This window comes from Lichenostomus cassidix, chromosome 24, assembly GCF_008360975.1.
Source record: "Lichenostomus cassidix isolate B80296 chromosome 24, HeHo_3.0, whole genome shotgun sequence".
Taxonomy (NCBI): Eukaryota; Metazoa; Chordata; class Aves; order Passeriformes; family Meliphagidae; genus Lichenostomus; species Lichenostomus cassidix.
Genome location: NC_139504.1, coordinates 2,420,693 through 2,436,412, shown reverse-complemented (window position 1 = coordinate 2,436,412; position 15,720 = coordinate 2,420,693). Strand labels below are relative to the sequence as shown.

The following is a 15,720-nucleotide window of genomic DNA, read 5'->3' as shown; positions in this document are numbered from 1 at the left end:
CCTCATGTTTAACTCAGATTTGACTTTTAGCGTTGGAATCAAAGAGGGGAACAAATGAAGGCATTGCATCACCCTGCCAAGGAAACCAGAGGAGATGGAGAGAGGAGCACAGGCAGATTCAGGGGGACACCATGCAGGCGCCTGTGCTGCTGATGGGAACGTCAGAGCCTCGCCGTGGAAAGCGCTGACTGATGCCAATTAAAGTGAAATCATAATCAAGCCATTTGTTTTGGTGCCGAGAGAGCTGCTCCAGAGGTCTCAGCAATGCCTGGACTCGGTTCAAGCACTGCATGCAAGTGTGGGATGGGTCCTCTCCAGCATGAACTGCTTGCTACTGGTGAGGGCAGAATGTCTGGACATGATGGGAAAGGATGAAAATCTGTCTCATTCTCACAATGTGGCCTTGGGGACACAAGGAAGCTCCAACCTCCACTTGCACACAATTCCTTGGTGTAACTCCAAGGGCAGGACACGCATCAATAAAAACACTGAACTGTTGGACACAAAACCCTCAAAACCTCTCCCTATTCCTGCAGGATTTGCTGTATCCAGGAGTAAATCCTACCCCTCCTACCCCAGGTAGTAGCTCTGACCCAACATCTAAAGCTTGATTTAAATTTAATACAGTGATTCAAAGTGCTGGTACCCTCCAGCAGAAACATCATGAGATAGAAGGAAATATCTGAACATCTCCACTGTCTCTGGTCCTAAACTGGTTCCCTACAGTAGATTGGATGGAGCAAAGCCTTTACAACAGAGAGGTCTCCTTGCAGCCTTCAATCCAGCTTTTTTTCTGGCACTGAATTCGCTCTGCTCAGAGGCACAGGGCTGAAAAGAGCCTCTTGGCAGGGCATCACTGCTCCAGCTCCTCAGCACCCCAATAAAATAACCCATTTCCAACAGCCAAAGCCTCTCCCTTGGGAAGAGGAGGGCACAGGACTTTCCAAGTGCTCCAGAGAAACAGCCACTTCTGCTGCTGAGCTTTCAGCTTGCTCTTCCCTTTTGGCATCTGTGAAACACCAAGAAGGGACCTCTAGAAACATCTCTCCTTCCAAATCCTTGGCTGCAGCTCCCTGTCCTCCCACCTTGCATGGAAATGAGTGGGATTGGATTAGACCTGATTTTCTTTTCCTTCCCTGACTGCCACCCATGCAGGGCTGGGCAGGAGGTGGCTGGGAGCATCGCTGGGGTCTGGCAGAGCCTTTGTAGCAGCATTGCTATTCTGCACAAGTTAACTCCTCCACAACAGATCGATGGGCACGCCGGGCTGGGAGGGGAGCAGGCAGGAAGATTCATGCTTCCTTGATTTCCTCTGGTTTTCACATGTTCTACTCCTCCCAGCTCCTGCCACAGCTCAGCACAACTGGGACTGACTGGGGGATGCAGCAATGTCCCACTGCCTGCTGGGCCAGCTGCTCCCACCTCAAACCAGCTGGAAAACACCTCCAAATGCCCAGGCACAACACACTCCCACCTCTCTGTCACCAAAGCACGGCACCTGGCTGGCAGTGGCAGCAAGCCATGAATTCCAAGAGCAATGCCTGCTCCAGGGGCAGGAGAGCAGGAATATCATCTGCACAGTGGGAATGGCATCTGCACAGGCTGTGTGTCCCAATGGCCACGTGTCCCTCTCCTGGGGCACACCTGCATTGCTGAGACACCTGCCAAGGGACATGGACATCCCATGCCACCAGACCAGCTCCCAGCTCCACTGGGATGCACATATGGGATGATGACACATGGCTGTCCTCCCCAGAGCCACCTCCCAGGGGCAGGATTGGTCCCCATTCCCATGAAGCCTCCCCTACAGAAGGAAAGAATCCCTCCTGCTGACTCACCCAAGCTTCCCTTTGTTCTCCTCCAACACCAGGCGACCACCCAGTGCCAGGGCAGAGCACCTCGATCCATGGTGTGGATCAAGACCCCCAATCTGTGCCCAAAACCCTGTGCAGGCCCTCACCAGAGCCACTTCCCATAAGTTTGCAGAGGACCCACCCAGCTGCTGTGTTTCACTGCCCAGACCCCCAGGAACCCAAACCCCTCCTTCTTTGATAGCGGAATCTGTAGGATTTTTGGCACTTGGGAGAACACAGCGATTCAGGAAAGAAAAGGAGCTACTACTTTTTTGAGCCAAGCTCAGCGAGGCAAATTCCTAAGCAAGACACTCTGTCCTCCACCCTCTGCCACCCGTTTTCCAGCCTCTTTGCCCAGCCGTGCCATGACGCAAGACAAACCCACAGGAATGGCCACAACACAGCCCCCACCCTCCCAGGAGCACTCAAGGGCTGTAGGGTGACACAAAATTTGGCTGCAAACAACAGAGTTGCAGGAAAATTCCTGCTGAAATTCCTCACGGGGCTTTTTTTCCCCCTGCCCTGGTTTGGCCCCTCTCCCCTGGCTGGCGTAAAGCAGGAGTGCGGTGTCACTGCACACACCCAGCTGTCCCCACAGATGTTGGTGTCACCTATGCGATGCTCCCGAGGAGGAAAGTCACTCCCGAGCATGCCGGAGTTGCAAGCGCCGCTTCCCAGCGCTGCAATTAAAACCTGGCTTTTGATTTTTAATGTCCCTATCAAACATCCTCTGGGATGACTGCGCCCATCTGCTGCGAGGACAGGGACGAGCGGCTGGGCATAAGATGTCCCAGAAGTTATGCTGAGCAAAATTACGGATTCCTTGGCGGCCCCCGAGCCCCTCGGATCGCTGCTGCAGGAGACAGGACCCTGGTGCAACGCCCAGCCCCCATCTCCCCCCTCCCCAGGGAGCAGCAACCCCTCGCCTCTGGAGCCAGGGGATTTTTAAGGAGCGGAGCATCCACCTGCCCGGAGCCAGCTCCGTCCTGCACTTCCCCATTACAGCAGGTCTGGAGCTGAGGAAAAGCACAAAACCACACCAGGGGGTCACCAGCTCCCCGTTTGCCCAGGCTGGGGTGATGTGACACGGATGAAGATAGCCCGGGCACTGCACTCCGGGAGAACAGCAGGATTTATCTGCACCGAGCGCAGCCCAAGTGCCCCAGCCATGTACTGACAGCAGGAATGGAGCCCCTGCCTCGCACCGCTGTGGGGCAGGGAGCCAAAAGGGAATCACATTCCCTTATTTTTCATCCCCCAGTAACTTTCCCGGAGACAACTGGAAGGGCTGAGCCCGAGCCCATTGCCCTGGCACTCCTATCTCTCAGCTCGCTGCCATCCTGTACCGACAACCGACACGGCGCATCGCCCGCGGGGAAACTGAGTCACGTCCCCAAAGTCACCATGCAAGCAGCAACCCCCCGACCCCCCGAGGCCCAAGTCCAGCTGCTCCTACCTGAGCGTGGCGCTCTCCCCTTGCCGCACTGTCACGTTGTCCATGGCTTTGGGGAAGGTGGCATCTCCGCTGCGCACGGGCACTCCTGCGGGCACAAGGAAGAGCAGCCTGAGACAGAGGACGACCAGGCACCTCCAGGGCAGGGCCAAGCACCCACCGACCCCCATCCTGGGCAGCGGGGACTTTTCCAACAGGCAAAAAACACACCCGACAAGGCGAAAAGGGGGAAGGGGTGGGTGGAGAGGAGGGATGGGGGGGAGCAAAACCACCGGGGCGAGCGCTGCGGAGCTCCACGGAGATCAGGAGAGCCCCCGGCAAGGCTGGCTGCGAGCGCTGAGCCTGCCGAGCGGCATCGGAGGGAGTCCCGCTGTCCTCGGGCGAGGGAGGAGGACGGGAGGGCCGGGGGGAGGAGGAGGAAGAGGAGGAGAAGTGGCAAAGGTGCTGGGCGAGCCGGTTCTTCGGGCAGCAGTCCGAGGCTCACTTGGGCGAGGAGGCGCCGGGGGGGCCCGGCTGTACCCCACTCCCGCACGCTTGTCCCGAGGCGGGGGCAGTCCAAAAACCAGCAAAAACCCCAAAAAACACCCTCGAGGCGAGCTAGCAAAGGTGTCCAGGCGCAAGAAGGCACAGCGGGCAAAAGCCTTCGTGATGCCCTGCAGCTCCTCTCCTCCCGCCCCGCTGCCGGGGGGCTGATCCAGGCGGGATGCAGGATGCCGGGATGCAGGATGGGGACGAGCGGACGGCGGGATGCAGAATGCGGGGATGTCAGGCTGCCGGAGCCCCTGGCTGGCCTCAGCGGCGGGCGGGAGGGGCGCGGGGGGGCGGCGGCAGCACCCCGGCCCCGGCCGGCAGCATCCCCGGGGTTGTCATGGCAGCAGCTCCAGCGCTGCCCGGCGCCTCGGCTCCCGCACGGCCCGAGCCCCGCACACGGGCGGGCAGGCGGGCGGCAGCGGGGCGGGATGCGCAGGAGGACACGCACATTAACCCCCGCCGCGCCGCGCTCGCCGGGGGGATGGCAGGACCCCCTCCTTTCTCCTCTCTCTCCCCGCGCTTACCTGCGTCCCGCAGCCAGCACCGCGCTACTGTCCCCTTTGCCCTCCTCTACCTCTGCACCTTCCCCATCCCAGGCGGCAAAGTCACTGTGCAGGAGGGGAAACTGAGGCACGGGTAATATCCCCCCTTTCCCCCCGGCCAGGTGATGATGAGGAACGTGTCCTCCTCGTCCCCTCCTGGTCCCCTGCACCTCACAGACACAGCGTGAGCCTAAGTGGCAAATTCCTCCCCAGCAGCAAGCACGGTCCCCGCGTACTTTTTATCAGCTCATAATTTAACAAATATCACATTTGCTTGTGCCGAGTAATTCCTCCTTCCCTCCGCTAGTGGCTAAACACATTAATATTTCCAGGCACAGTTCCATGCTGGTAAAAAGGTGCCGGGGAGCATCCTCAGAGCAGAGAGTCCTGGCAGCAGCAGTCAAATGACAGCTTTCGGGGTGCTGCACCCCTCAAACCCCCTCAGCTGCAGCAGCCCAGCCTTAGGGAAAAGCAGTTCTCCCCCACTTGCTGTGCCTAATGACTTCCCCGCTTTGCCTTAGCCAAAAATCCTCCCTCCATTCCCCCACCGTGTGCTCGGCAGCTTTTACACAGCACCAGTGTGGGGTGGTTTTTTCCTTGTTTTTTAAGTTCGCTGCTGCCAACCTGAGCTGGATTCAAACTGGTGACCTAGATGTGAAAGGATCCATAGCCCGTTACTAATCCCCGGAGTCTCCGAATCCCCTGTAAACTACTGCTTAATTCACTAACTGTGCTATTTAATCTCTAAAACATTATGAGCTGTGCCGGGCAGAGGAAACACTCCATCAAATAAAGCTTTATTATTATTGTGCATGCTGACTGGCCGTACGAGAAGGGGATTGCTCTGCAAGTCTCTCTACTTTTTCCTTGTCTGAAGGTTCCCTGCTCCTTGAATTTAGCGCTGGTGGGACGTGCTGCCTCGAGCTCTGTGTTTTCCCAGAGGAAACGGCAGCTTTCCCCAGCTCTTGGCAGAAGGACTTTAGTCCCTGCAGTGAACTCGGCTGTCTGAACTGGCAGGGGAGGGGGGAACGCTGCATTCAGGGGCACAGATTACATGGCAAGGGTCTCTGCATAAAGAGAGACCATCAGAGGCAAGGGAAAAGACTCTGCCCAGGGTTGTGTGATTGCACAGGGGTGTACAACTCAGCAAAGAATAAAATACACCAATCCTGCTGATTGCTGCAGCATCCAAGCACCCCTGGCAGGATGGGGACCCCGCTGGGATACCTGCAGGACCATCACACGAGAGCTTGCTCTTTGTAGGGCTGCTCCTTTGAATGGGCAGAGACCAGTTCCTGTGTCAGCAAAACCAGAGGGATTCCAATAACCACAGCCAGTTAACCTTTTAACACGGAATTCAGTCCCGGATCGCCGGGAGCATCTTAAATTACGAGGAAAAAACACCTCCCTGCGCTGAAAGCGTGTGAGAATGGGGCAAAAACCGCGACCTGCAGAGCTGTTTCAGCCCTTGCCAGGGCTGAATTTGGCCCACTGTTAGGAGATCATCAGCAGCATTGTTTGAAAATCCCAAGGAATTTACATCCAATACGCTCCTGCATACTAAAGCCCGGCAGAATCCCTGGTCTCCCTCCCTCTCTTGCATACATACAATGTACATATAAATCAGCCTGTCACAGCTCGTCTCTTTTCTGACAGCTGTAATTGCTTCGGACTATAAAAATATCTATAGACAATAAACACAACGCGGGAAAACAGCAAAGAGAAAACCAAATCAAGGTTCCTTTAAATTATTCAGTTGCTCCAGCAGCAGAGGAGCCAGCAACTGAGTCCAGCTGTGAAGGTTCAGCAGCGAGAGAAAGAGAGCTTTGTAGCCTCCTCTGGGGATGAGAGAGGCTTTTTTCCTTCATTGGGTTTTGACCACAGCAGCAGCAGAGTTTGCTGCACACGGGCTGAGCCCATCTGAGCACCAAACAGCCTCTCGCTTTCAGCTTCTTCCCTTTCTTCCTACTTAGGTAAAAGTATTTTTTTTTCCCTTCATCGCGAGCAACAGGCAGGAGAAAAACAGAACGAGCCAAGCGCAGCACGCTGGAGGTGTATCTTTATCTCCGTATCCATCGCTCTGCTTTCCAGCAAGGCTAAAGGCCCCCTCTCCTGGCAGAGACCACAAACAGGGCAGCAGAAGCAGCAAGGGCTGCACAGGGTGGGAAGTGATGCAGAGGCAGGGATGGGACGTGGGGAGGGATTTTCCCCGAGGGAGATGGCAGCTGGAGGGGGAAGATGCTGAAAGCATGGGTGGAGAAAGGGTTAGAAGGAGCAAGAGCCTGGGAGTTTGCTTCGATAGCTGGGGAGGAGGAGGTTTGGAGGCAGAGCAGGGAGCAAATCAGTCCCAAAAATGTCGCACGGGGAAGAATGATGGCATCTGTGAGGGACCCCGACTCCTTCTGCAAGGACCCTTCCAGCAAACACTGCCCCAGTCTCGGGTTTTTCCTGCAAAACCAAGCCCTAACCAGCTAATCTGCAGACCTGAATGGTCCCAAAGGCCAATAATCAGATGTAAATTTGCTGTTCAAGTTCCTCTATCAAGGAAAACAACAACATTGCTGCATTTTTTTTCCTCCTTCCTCCGAAGTATCCTGCACGACTCTATCTTGTATTTTATTCTAACTGCCCTCAGGTCCAAGTTAAAGATCCTCCCATCCTATAGACCTGCCTGCAAACCCATATCCATGCAATCCTACACCTCCCCACACCAGTGGATTTCATTCCTGGAGAACAAAAAACTACTTTCAATAAGTAGGTCATAGCAAGGCAATTCGTACAGCCAGATTTTTCTTTTAATTCCTTTTTTTCCCCTTTCCAGGGAGCTGATAGATGGCAATCTATAGCCCCAAAGTGGAAATTTATTTTTAATCTGAAATGGCCAAGTATGATCAGAAACATAATTTATGCTCAAGACGTTCTCATTCCCTCCAAATGAAAAAAACACGATTTTAGAACGCCAGCCGTGCTATCGCACACCACATTATTCCCCAATAAGCTCGGAGTTGCACAAAAAGCGCTTCATTTCCTTGGCATTAGTCAGGTGAATGACACACGAGTCCTGGGGACTTTTTCCTGAATAACCGCTGAGCCCTCCATGCCTCCAACCATTCACCGGAGCCACAAAGGACGTGAGCTCCAGCTCCGCTCCCCGCCTCATTTATCCCCTTCGTTAACGGTGGCCCCAATTAATGAACAATGATTGGGAGCCTTACTTGGCCGGAGCCGTTTGGAGCCCTTCTCGCCCCAAAGGCATCGCCGCTCCGAGCTGCAGGAATCGCCTGCTCGGGGCTGTTTCTAGGGCACGGTTTTTGGAATGCAAGCAGCATCCTCCTGGGCGCTCAGCACTCAATCCCTCGCTCTGGAAGCAAGCAGGGACTCCCAGCACCTTCTTCACGGTGTTTAAAGACAACGCAGGAGACCCCATTAATCCCTGCTAGAGATGCCGTTAATATTTAACTGCAGTTTAGATAAACTTACAGTAACCATCCCATTAAATTTAAATAAAATGTGCTTCTGGGAGCCTTCCCCTAAAGCCATGCTGCCCTGCTCTGCCTGCACTTTGCACCAAGTGCCTCGCAGTAAAAAAAAGGAACATTTTGTTTGCCCTTTAAAAAACTGCTGGGCTCGGGTTTGTCGCTTGCTCTCGTCGTGCTCAGGGACTTCGGAATTTTCAAGCACGAATTAACTCCTTCCAGGGCACCCCGGGCTGAGCTGCAAAGCCTCAGCCAAGGGGCTGGAGGAGCAGGAGTCCTGGGAAAGGCTGCAAATCTGTCCCAAAGTGGTGCTGCAAACACAGCACAGGATTTATCGCTCTGCACCATCTCACGAATTAACCCAGAATGTACCCCCGGAGGAAAAGGAAAGCCAAAATGCCCCACACGGCACTGCCAGCCCTAATGCACAGCAGCATCCCTGAGGATGCTCAGCATCTCATCCCTGGCAGTGTTCACAGGCAGGTTGGACAGAGTTTGGAGCAACCCGGGATAGTGGGAGGAGGTGTTCCTGCCCGTGGCAGGGGTGGAATAAAATGAGATTTAAGGTCCCTTCCACCCAAATCATCCTGGGATTCTTAGTCCCTTCCCAAAGAGACAAGCAGTGCAGCAGCTGGGCATAAACTCAGGAGGATACACAGCAGCCCCCAAACCTCACTTTTCCCTTAGGATTGCTCCTTTCTCCCACAGCCCTCAGCTGTGGACCTTTCCCAGCAGCCCAACCAGACACACACATTTATGAAGTGACACCCCTGTAGGTCCAGACAATATTAAACGTCTACACAGAGAGTTAAAATCTGATCAAAGAGCTACCAAGCCAGCCTGGCACAGTGAGAATTATGAACTGGGATTGATCCTTGGTACAAATCAATATTGATTTTACATAAATCTCTTCCTCATGGCTCCATTGTGAGGTTACATCGCTGTGTGAACACCCCGAAAAACTTCCTTGAGACACACTCTGCATCCCCAGCAGCATTTGATCAGCACGGCTCAGGTGCCAGGGACAGCGATGACGTGGGACAAAGCCATGCCATTATCCATCTAATGGCTTTTGATAAGTGTGTGACATTAACCCCGAGCTCCACAACTCAATCCCCGCAGTCAGTGAAAATGGAAAAAGCTGAATAGGCTGAAAAGCAAAGCCAGACACTCCTCAGGTCTCACCGTGGATATTTGAGAACTCCAGCAAGGCTCCCTTAAACGTGAAAACACGAAGTTCTACCCCCACGAGGCTCTGCCCACAATCCAGGGGCTCTGTGCTAGAGAACTGTTTGGAAAAGCAACTCCAAGAGTTGCTGTGCCTTCTCCTGGGATGGTCCCAAGGAAAACACACCGAGCCAAGCCGTCCCCAGCCCATCTGGATATCACACACATCCTACACTGCAGGGAGCAGCACAGAGCCTGGCTGCTTCACCCTCCCTCCACCTCAGCTTCCCCCCAAACCCTTTCCTAACACAAAACTGCTCAATCCCTACAAAACCAGGGGGAGCAGACAGTGGAGAGAAGCACATACCTCAGTTTGGGCCACCACAGGCAACAGAAAGAGAAGACAAAGAGCAGAGCCCCTTAAATACCTCTTTTAAGCGCCCTGAGTGTTCTCAGCTGTGCTGGGTCAAAGCCCAGCCCACTGCCAGGTGTTGTGCATCCTCACAAATCAGCCTCTCCCGGACTCACTGCCTGCACCTGCCTCAGGACTGCCATCAGCCACCTCCAAACCAAACCTGCCTTTCGACTCCCCACTGCCAAAAAGGGGCTTTTCCCCATTTCCACCTCAAACCAGCAACTTTGCAGCACCCAACTTTTGCCAGCCTGCTTGCTGGAAGTTGCCAAATTGCTGGAGTATATTCCTTGGGAAAAAAGTCCAGGCTTGCAGCTGTCTGCCTGTATCAATTTCAGTTTTGACACTGGTCCTCTGACCCTCACAGCTCTCTGCATCCAAGAATAATATTAATAATAGTCCTGCCATTAAGCAAGATGCTTGGTTGGAATCTGAAGATTTTGAGAAATGATCTCATAAATTTAATTCCCGGGGTACCATCTTTGAGCGTTAACAGGCACAGTCGCCTCTGAATTCTGGGAAATGAGCATAATTACATGGAGATCGACAAGGCACAAATGCCAAGAATTCTGTTAACCTTTAATACTGAAAAAAAACTCTCCCCTTGTAATTATCTCTTTCCTTTGTCTTAAATGTTACTGATGAATATTTAGTGGGATAAGCAAATAAAAGGAGGCTGAGGGGTGCAAGGAGGTGCAGTTCTCTGTGGGATAAGCCTGAAAACCTCACAGAATCATTGTGGGTCAGGGCAGGATGGGACCTCAGGCCACCAAAACTGCTCCATGGGACAATGATACCCCTGTGGTGACATACAGCCATGACAGAGCCAGCGGAAGGAGTTACACCAAAATCCAGATTAATTCCCAGCACTACCGCAAACACACCTTCACCCAGCTCTGTAAAGAATGATCCCATAGCCCCCAGTGGGATGGGTTCAGGTAGCTTTTCTCCAAACGGAACTTTGCCTTGGAATAAAACTTCCCAGGTAAAAAACACATCACCTTTCAAACACATCCTCCCCAGGGCTGCAAATGGCACTGCCCTCTTGCTGCACATGGAGCCTGATGGAAAGAAGATTTTCTCCCGGTGTGAACTGCATTAATATCTGTCAGAGCTCTGGCATTTCTGCCTATAATGATGAAAAATATGTGCCGAGAATGCGGGGTGCTCCCAGCATCCTCTCCCTCCCCATGAAGTGAAATTAGAAGCAGCTGCTCCTGCTTCCGTCCTCTTCACAGCCCTGCAACATTATCTCGGGAAGCTGATTATTTGGGAGATGGCGTGGGGATAAGGGAGCCCCGTGACCTATCCGCATTCCAGCGGTGCTGTGCTGCAGGCAGGGCTCAGCTCCCCCTCCCCGGAGCTGGAGACCAGTTAAAGGTCACTCTCCTCTCTTAATGTCATAGCAGAGCCACCACGGAGGGAGTGAGGGAAAGAAAAAGGCACATCTCCCCCGCTGGATGGAGGATATCCAGCTCTGGCCTGGGAGGAGTGTGCCAGCAGGTGGTGGTTGGGCTCTAACCACCTGTGACGCCAAATGCTCTCGGAATGCTGTTCAGCAGTTCTGGAAGAGGTGGAGGGAGATTTCTCCTGGATTTGGAGATGCTGCTCTCAACCACATCCCCACCAGCAGCTGGACCTGCTGGTTTGGATGGGCAAGGAGGCAGAATTGTGTGCTGTGGAGGAGAGGGATTGCAGCACAGCCCTGTGCTTGTCCCGAAATGCTGCAGGCATCAGAGGGACAGGGGATATCCCACTGTGAGTGTGCCAGCCCCAGATCCCAAATCAATCAATAGCTTCTGGGCCACTGAGGCTGGGAGCTGGTCCACCCAGAAGCCCCACAGGGCCACCAGAGAGGCTGGGTGACACAGGAGAAGCTGGAGCAATCACCAACTTTCCTTCCAGCCTCAAGGCCAGACCTTTACAGATTCCCTTCTCCCCCATTATAGGAGGAGCGAAGCCAAAGCAGTATTTATTCACACAAGACTGGGGAGAAAAATGAAAGGAGAGAGGTGAGCTCATCAAATCCAACACCTCCCCTTCCCTGGAGGGCTCTGCACTTGTGGAGAGGAGGAAGTCATGTCCTGCCCAGGGCCAGGGCTGTGAGCAGCAGCGAGGGCTGCAGACCTCCCTGAGAGAGGTGACACCACAGCCACCTCAGAGCCCAGCAGCTCCAGCCACCCCCCTGGCTACTCCAGACCTCAGAATGTGGCAGATGGTTGCCTCCTCCCTTCCCTTTCCCTGCCTTCCACTGGAGTGAGGTTTCTGGTCTCCAAGCTGCTTTTATGCCCCTTTAAAAGGTTATAAAAGCTGTCTTTATATTCCAATAAAGGGATATAAAAACAACCTTTTTCGCAGTTCAATAAACGTGGTTAACTTTTCCCCCCATTAATATTTTTTTGCCTCAATGCTGTGTGCACCTGTGGGCTGCTCCAGGACATGGAGGAGGCTGGAGCTTTGGGAATCACATCCCCAGGCAGGAGACAGCAGAGCATCCAAAGGGAGAAGGACCAAGGGGCTCTGCTGGGGGCACCAGGCAGGTCTGGTGCCAGGCAAAGATGAGCATCATAATCTGAGCTGCTTGCAAAAAGGAGAGAGATGAGGATACAACTTCACTGGACACCTTGCTGGTGCATTTATTCTAAAGAAAATCCCTCTTGGAAGTTGGGATGAGCTCAGGGAAGGGCAGTGCTGTGATGATCAAAATTCAAGTGATGAACTCTATAAATCAAGGGGCAAAGAGTCACCCAGAAGAGTTTTGCCTCTCTTGCTAAAGGCCTTTCTGATGTAAGGGATGATAAACTGCAGCCACCCTGGTCACCATCCCTGCACAAACCAGCAGCTGCAGCACCCAGGGCAGTGCCACCTCTCTCCTGGGTGACAAGGGACAGGTCACTTCACCCCTCACTGCCAACCCCCTGCCCTTGGCAACATCATTTAGACCTTACAGACCATGGGTCAGCAATTGTCCTGTCCAGAGCACCAGTGCCACACAAAGTCTGACAGGTCCCTGCTCCCTACACAGCCTCCAGACGTGGCTCTAATTATTATTTACCGTTTGTGCAGCCATCCCGTGGCTCGCAATCCGTCTTTCTCAAAAGCGTCCTTTTCCTTGGAAGAGGATCTAAACCTGTCCTGCTGCTCGTCCAACAGCCTCTCCAGGCATTAAAACAAGGAGGTTTATTATTTTTGGTGACAGCCTGTTCTGCAAGGTGAACACAACTCGTATGAATCAAACCGACTTGGATTTCATACATCATCCCCCAGCAGCACCAACGTGAAGGGCAGGAGGGGTTTGGCTGCCGAATGCAGAGCAGAGCAGGGAGTTTATCAGTGCTGATCTATCAGTGATGGGGAGCCTGTGGGGTGCTGGGAGCGTGGCTGCTGGAGGGAGAAGAGTGGGGGAGATGTGAGTCCATAAATAATTCAAGCTGGAGAGAGCAGCTACCAGGAGCTGGAATTGAAGATCAGCACCAAGAACCTTTCCAGCTGTGCTCCCACTCTCTGACCTCATATCTCCCCTTCCTGCCCCTGCACAGGTACTGTGGGATGGGATCAAACTCTGACCAGGGCAGGAGCAGGGCAGATGATCTTATCACAGAATCCCAGAATGGTTTGGTTTGGAAGGGAACTCCCACCATGGGCACCTTCCATTATCCCAGGTTGCTCCAAGCTCTGTCCAGCATGGCCTTGAAAACTCCCAGGGATGGGGCAGCCACAGCTTCTCTTGGAAACCTGGGCAAATGCCTCACCACACCCACAGGAAGGAATTATTTCCCAATATCCAATCTACCCCTGCCCTTGGCCCAGGGGCTCCTTGCCCCCACCATGCACCCTGTCCCAGCTCTCTCCATCCCACCCAGGCTGAGCCCCCCCTGCCACCTCCAGCTAATTAACCCAGCTAATTGCCTTTGCCAGGCTCTTTTTTAAGGCTGCAGGAGAGTGATGAGGGTGAAGGGAGAGGGTGAGCATCCAGGGCTCCCTGGGGAATTCAGAAGCATTTACAGTCCCTGGCACAAGAAAATCCATACTCATCTTAGCTCTGAGAGGCAGGGCTGCCCTCCCACATTCCTATTAGCAATTCCCAATCATCTTTTATTAGGCCTGCATTGATTTGCTGCTCATTTCGGTGGGAAGGAAGAACTAAGAGCCTCAGCCTGGTCTCAGCTGAGGAATCCAGGCACAGAGCCGACAGAGCTGGAGATCTGGGGGGATGCTGACCTGGGTTCAGCTGTGCCATTACAGAGCAGAAGCAGAGCTGTCCTTTCAAAATAGCCCTGCACATCCCACAAAGCTGGGAAGCTGGTGAGGGAGAGAGATCAAGGGCAGGAAGGGCTGGAGGCTCCCCCTGGTCTTTATTTAGGGTGCTGCTTTCATGCTGGGGAGGGGAATTTTGTCTAGCAGAGATTTCTGGACCCCTGGCTGGGAGAAGTTGCCTAGATCCACACTCCAAGCCCCAACCCTGCAGAGCAGCTCGGGGCACTCATTACCCCCTGGGAGAAGCAATCTCCTAACACTACTCTGGTTTCCAAGCCAACATTTCCATGTCGCTTGTGAAACACAAATTCTGTTAGGAATCATCTGAATATTTTGTTCTAATAATGCCATAACACCAGCGTACCCATTAGCACATACACGGAAAGGAGTATTTGAATATCAAAACAAAGCAAATTTACAGTCATTTTTTTCCCCTCCTGGCAAAGGCATCGCTGCTAGTTATCAGTTTCCAACTGTTTGCACCACAGCTTCTCCATGCGTGTCCCTGCTGTCATCAGACCTGCTGCTCCCTGCACCCTGTGTCCTGAGATAACCCAGGATGTGCAGCCACAGCTACCAAAGGGCCTCACAGCCCCTGGGGAGAGGAAGGGCTGGGAATGACAGGGTGGCAGCTCTGCAGAGAGGGTGGGAGATGCAAATCTCGGGCTGCGTGAGACACAGATAAATCCCTCTGCACCTGGCAGCTCCACCTCATCCCATCACAGCTCCACCTCATCCCATGACAGCTCCATCTCATTCCATGACAGCTCCACCTCATCCCATCTCAGCTCCACCTCATCCCATCTCAGCTCCATCTCATCCCATCACAGCTCCACCTCATCTTATCTCAGCTCCACCTCATCCCATCTCAACTCCACCTCATCTCATCTCCATCTCATCCCATCACAGCTCTGCCTATCCCATCTCAACTCCACCTCATCCCATCTCAGCTCCACCTCATCCCATCACAGAACCAACCCCATCCCAGCAGGCTGAGGTGGAGGGATGCACTAAAAGCCAGAGTTTAGTTGCATTTAGACGTAATTATATGTATTTTTTTAGAATGCCCCTGCATTTAGAAAGCCAGAGCCACTCTCTAAAACACCCCAGGAAACACGAAGCTGGGAGAGCAGATTCGGAGAACAGCTCACAGTGCCTGCGGTGAGGCGGATGAAAGCCCAGGGCTGCATCCTTGGATGTGCCTCACTTCAGACGGAGAGGGAGGAAATACAGACACTCTTAAAACTCTGCCCCAGATCTGCCAGCACAGAAGCTTTCCCTCTGCTTTGAACCAGGCAACTGAATTCTCTCCCTGGGAAGCAGCTGCCTCCGGGCAGCGTGTGGGAGGCGATGGGAAGAGGATATTGGATATCAGCAGGGTCCAGTGCTGCCTGGGGGTGGCCAAAGTGATGCTGCAGGAGTGACTGTCACCCACCTGGGCAGTGCTGGGAATCCTTAACCCAGGATCCTGAGTTAGGGAGAGGGATGTGAGTAAACCAGGTGTAAACTTTACCACCAGGAAACAAGGGCTTGCTTCCACACTGATGTTCTGACGGCAATTACAAGCATGTAAGGAGCAAACTGGGTCTGATCCAGAGGGTCTGAGAGCAGCAGCTCTTCAGCCTTGAGTCAGACTTCATGTTACTTAAGGATCTGCTGCCCATTTTTCCACCTCTTCCTTTTTTTCCCTCCAGGCAGTCAGAGAAGAGGACAGGGACATGAAACCTGGAACCCCATGGGATGTGAAGCTCTGTAAGGAATGTGCTGTTGGATTTCCCCTTTTCTCTGCCCACCAGTGGATGCTGGTGCCCCACAGCAGACAGAGGTGCAGGGATTTTGTCCCACACTGAAATGGGGCTGTCAGAGCCCCTGCTGGCACCCGCCGTGCCTTTCGCCTGGCACTGGCTCACAGCTCACAAACAGAGAGGGCCAAATTCCTCCCTGGCGTAGCTTAATTAAAGTCAGTGATGGTACACCAGGGATGAACCTGGCCCACTGTCCTGAGCTGGAGTCCACAACAAGTCCAGCT

General features: G+C 53.5%; 1 protein-coding gene across 5 annotated transcripts in view; it reads right to left on the bottom strand.

Moving 5' to 3' along the window:
• Positions 1-15,720, bottom strand: part of LOC146427470 (protein CEPU-1) — a 347,801-nt gene that overhangs the window by 133,262 nt on the left and 198,819 nt on the right. For 2 of the 5 annotated variants that reach the window (XM_085081650.1, XM_085081652.1), the window contains exon 1: positions 3,310-3,931. In XM_085081650.1, coding sequence (XP_084937776.1) covers positions 3,310-3,476 — 167 coding nt within the window. In that variant the 5' untranslated portion in view covers positions 3,477-3,931. Of the gene's footprint in view, positions 1-3,309; positions 3,932-4,361; positions 4,501-15,720 lie in introns of those variants that run through there. The other 3 variants (XM_085081654.1, XM_085081653.1, XM_085081651.1) reach the window with 3 other exon arrangements.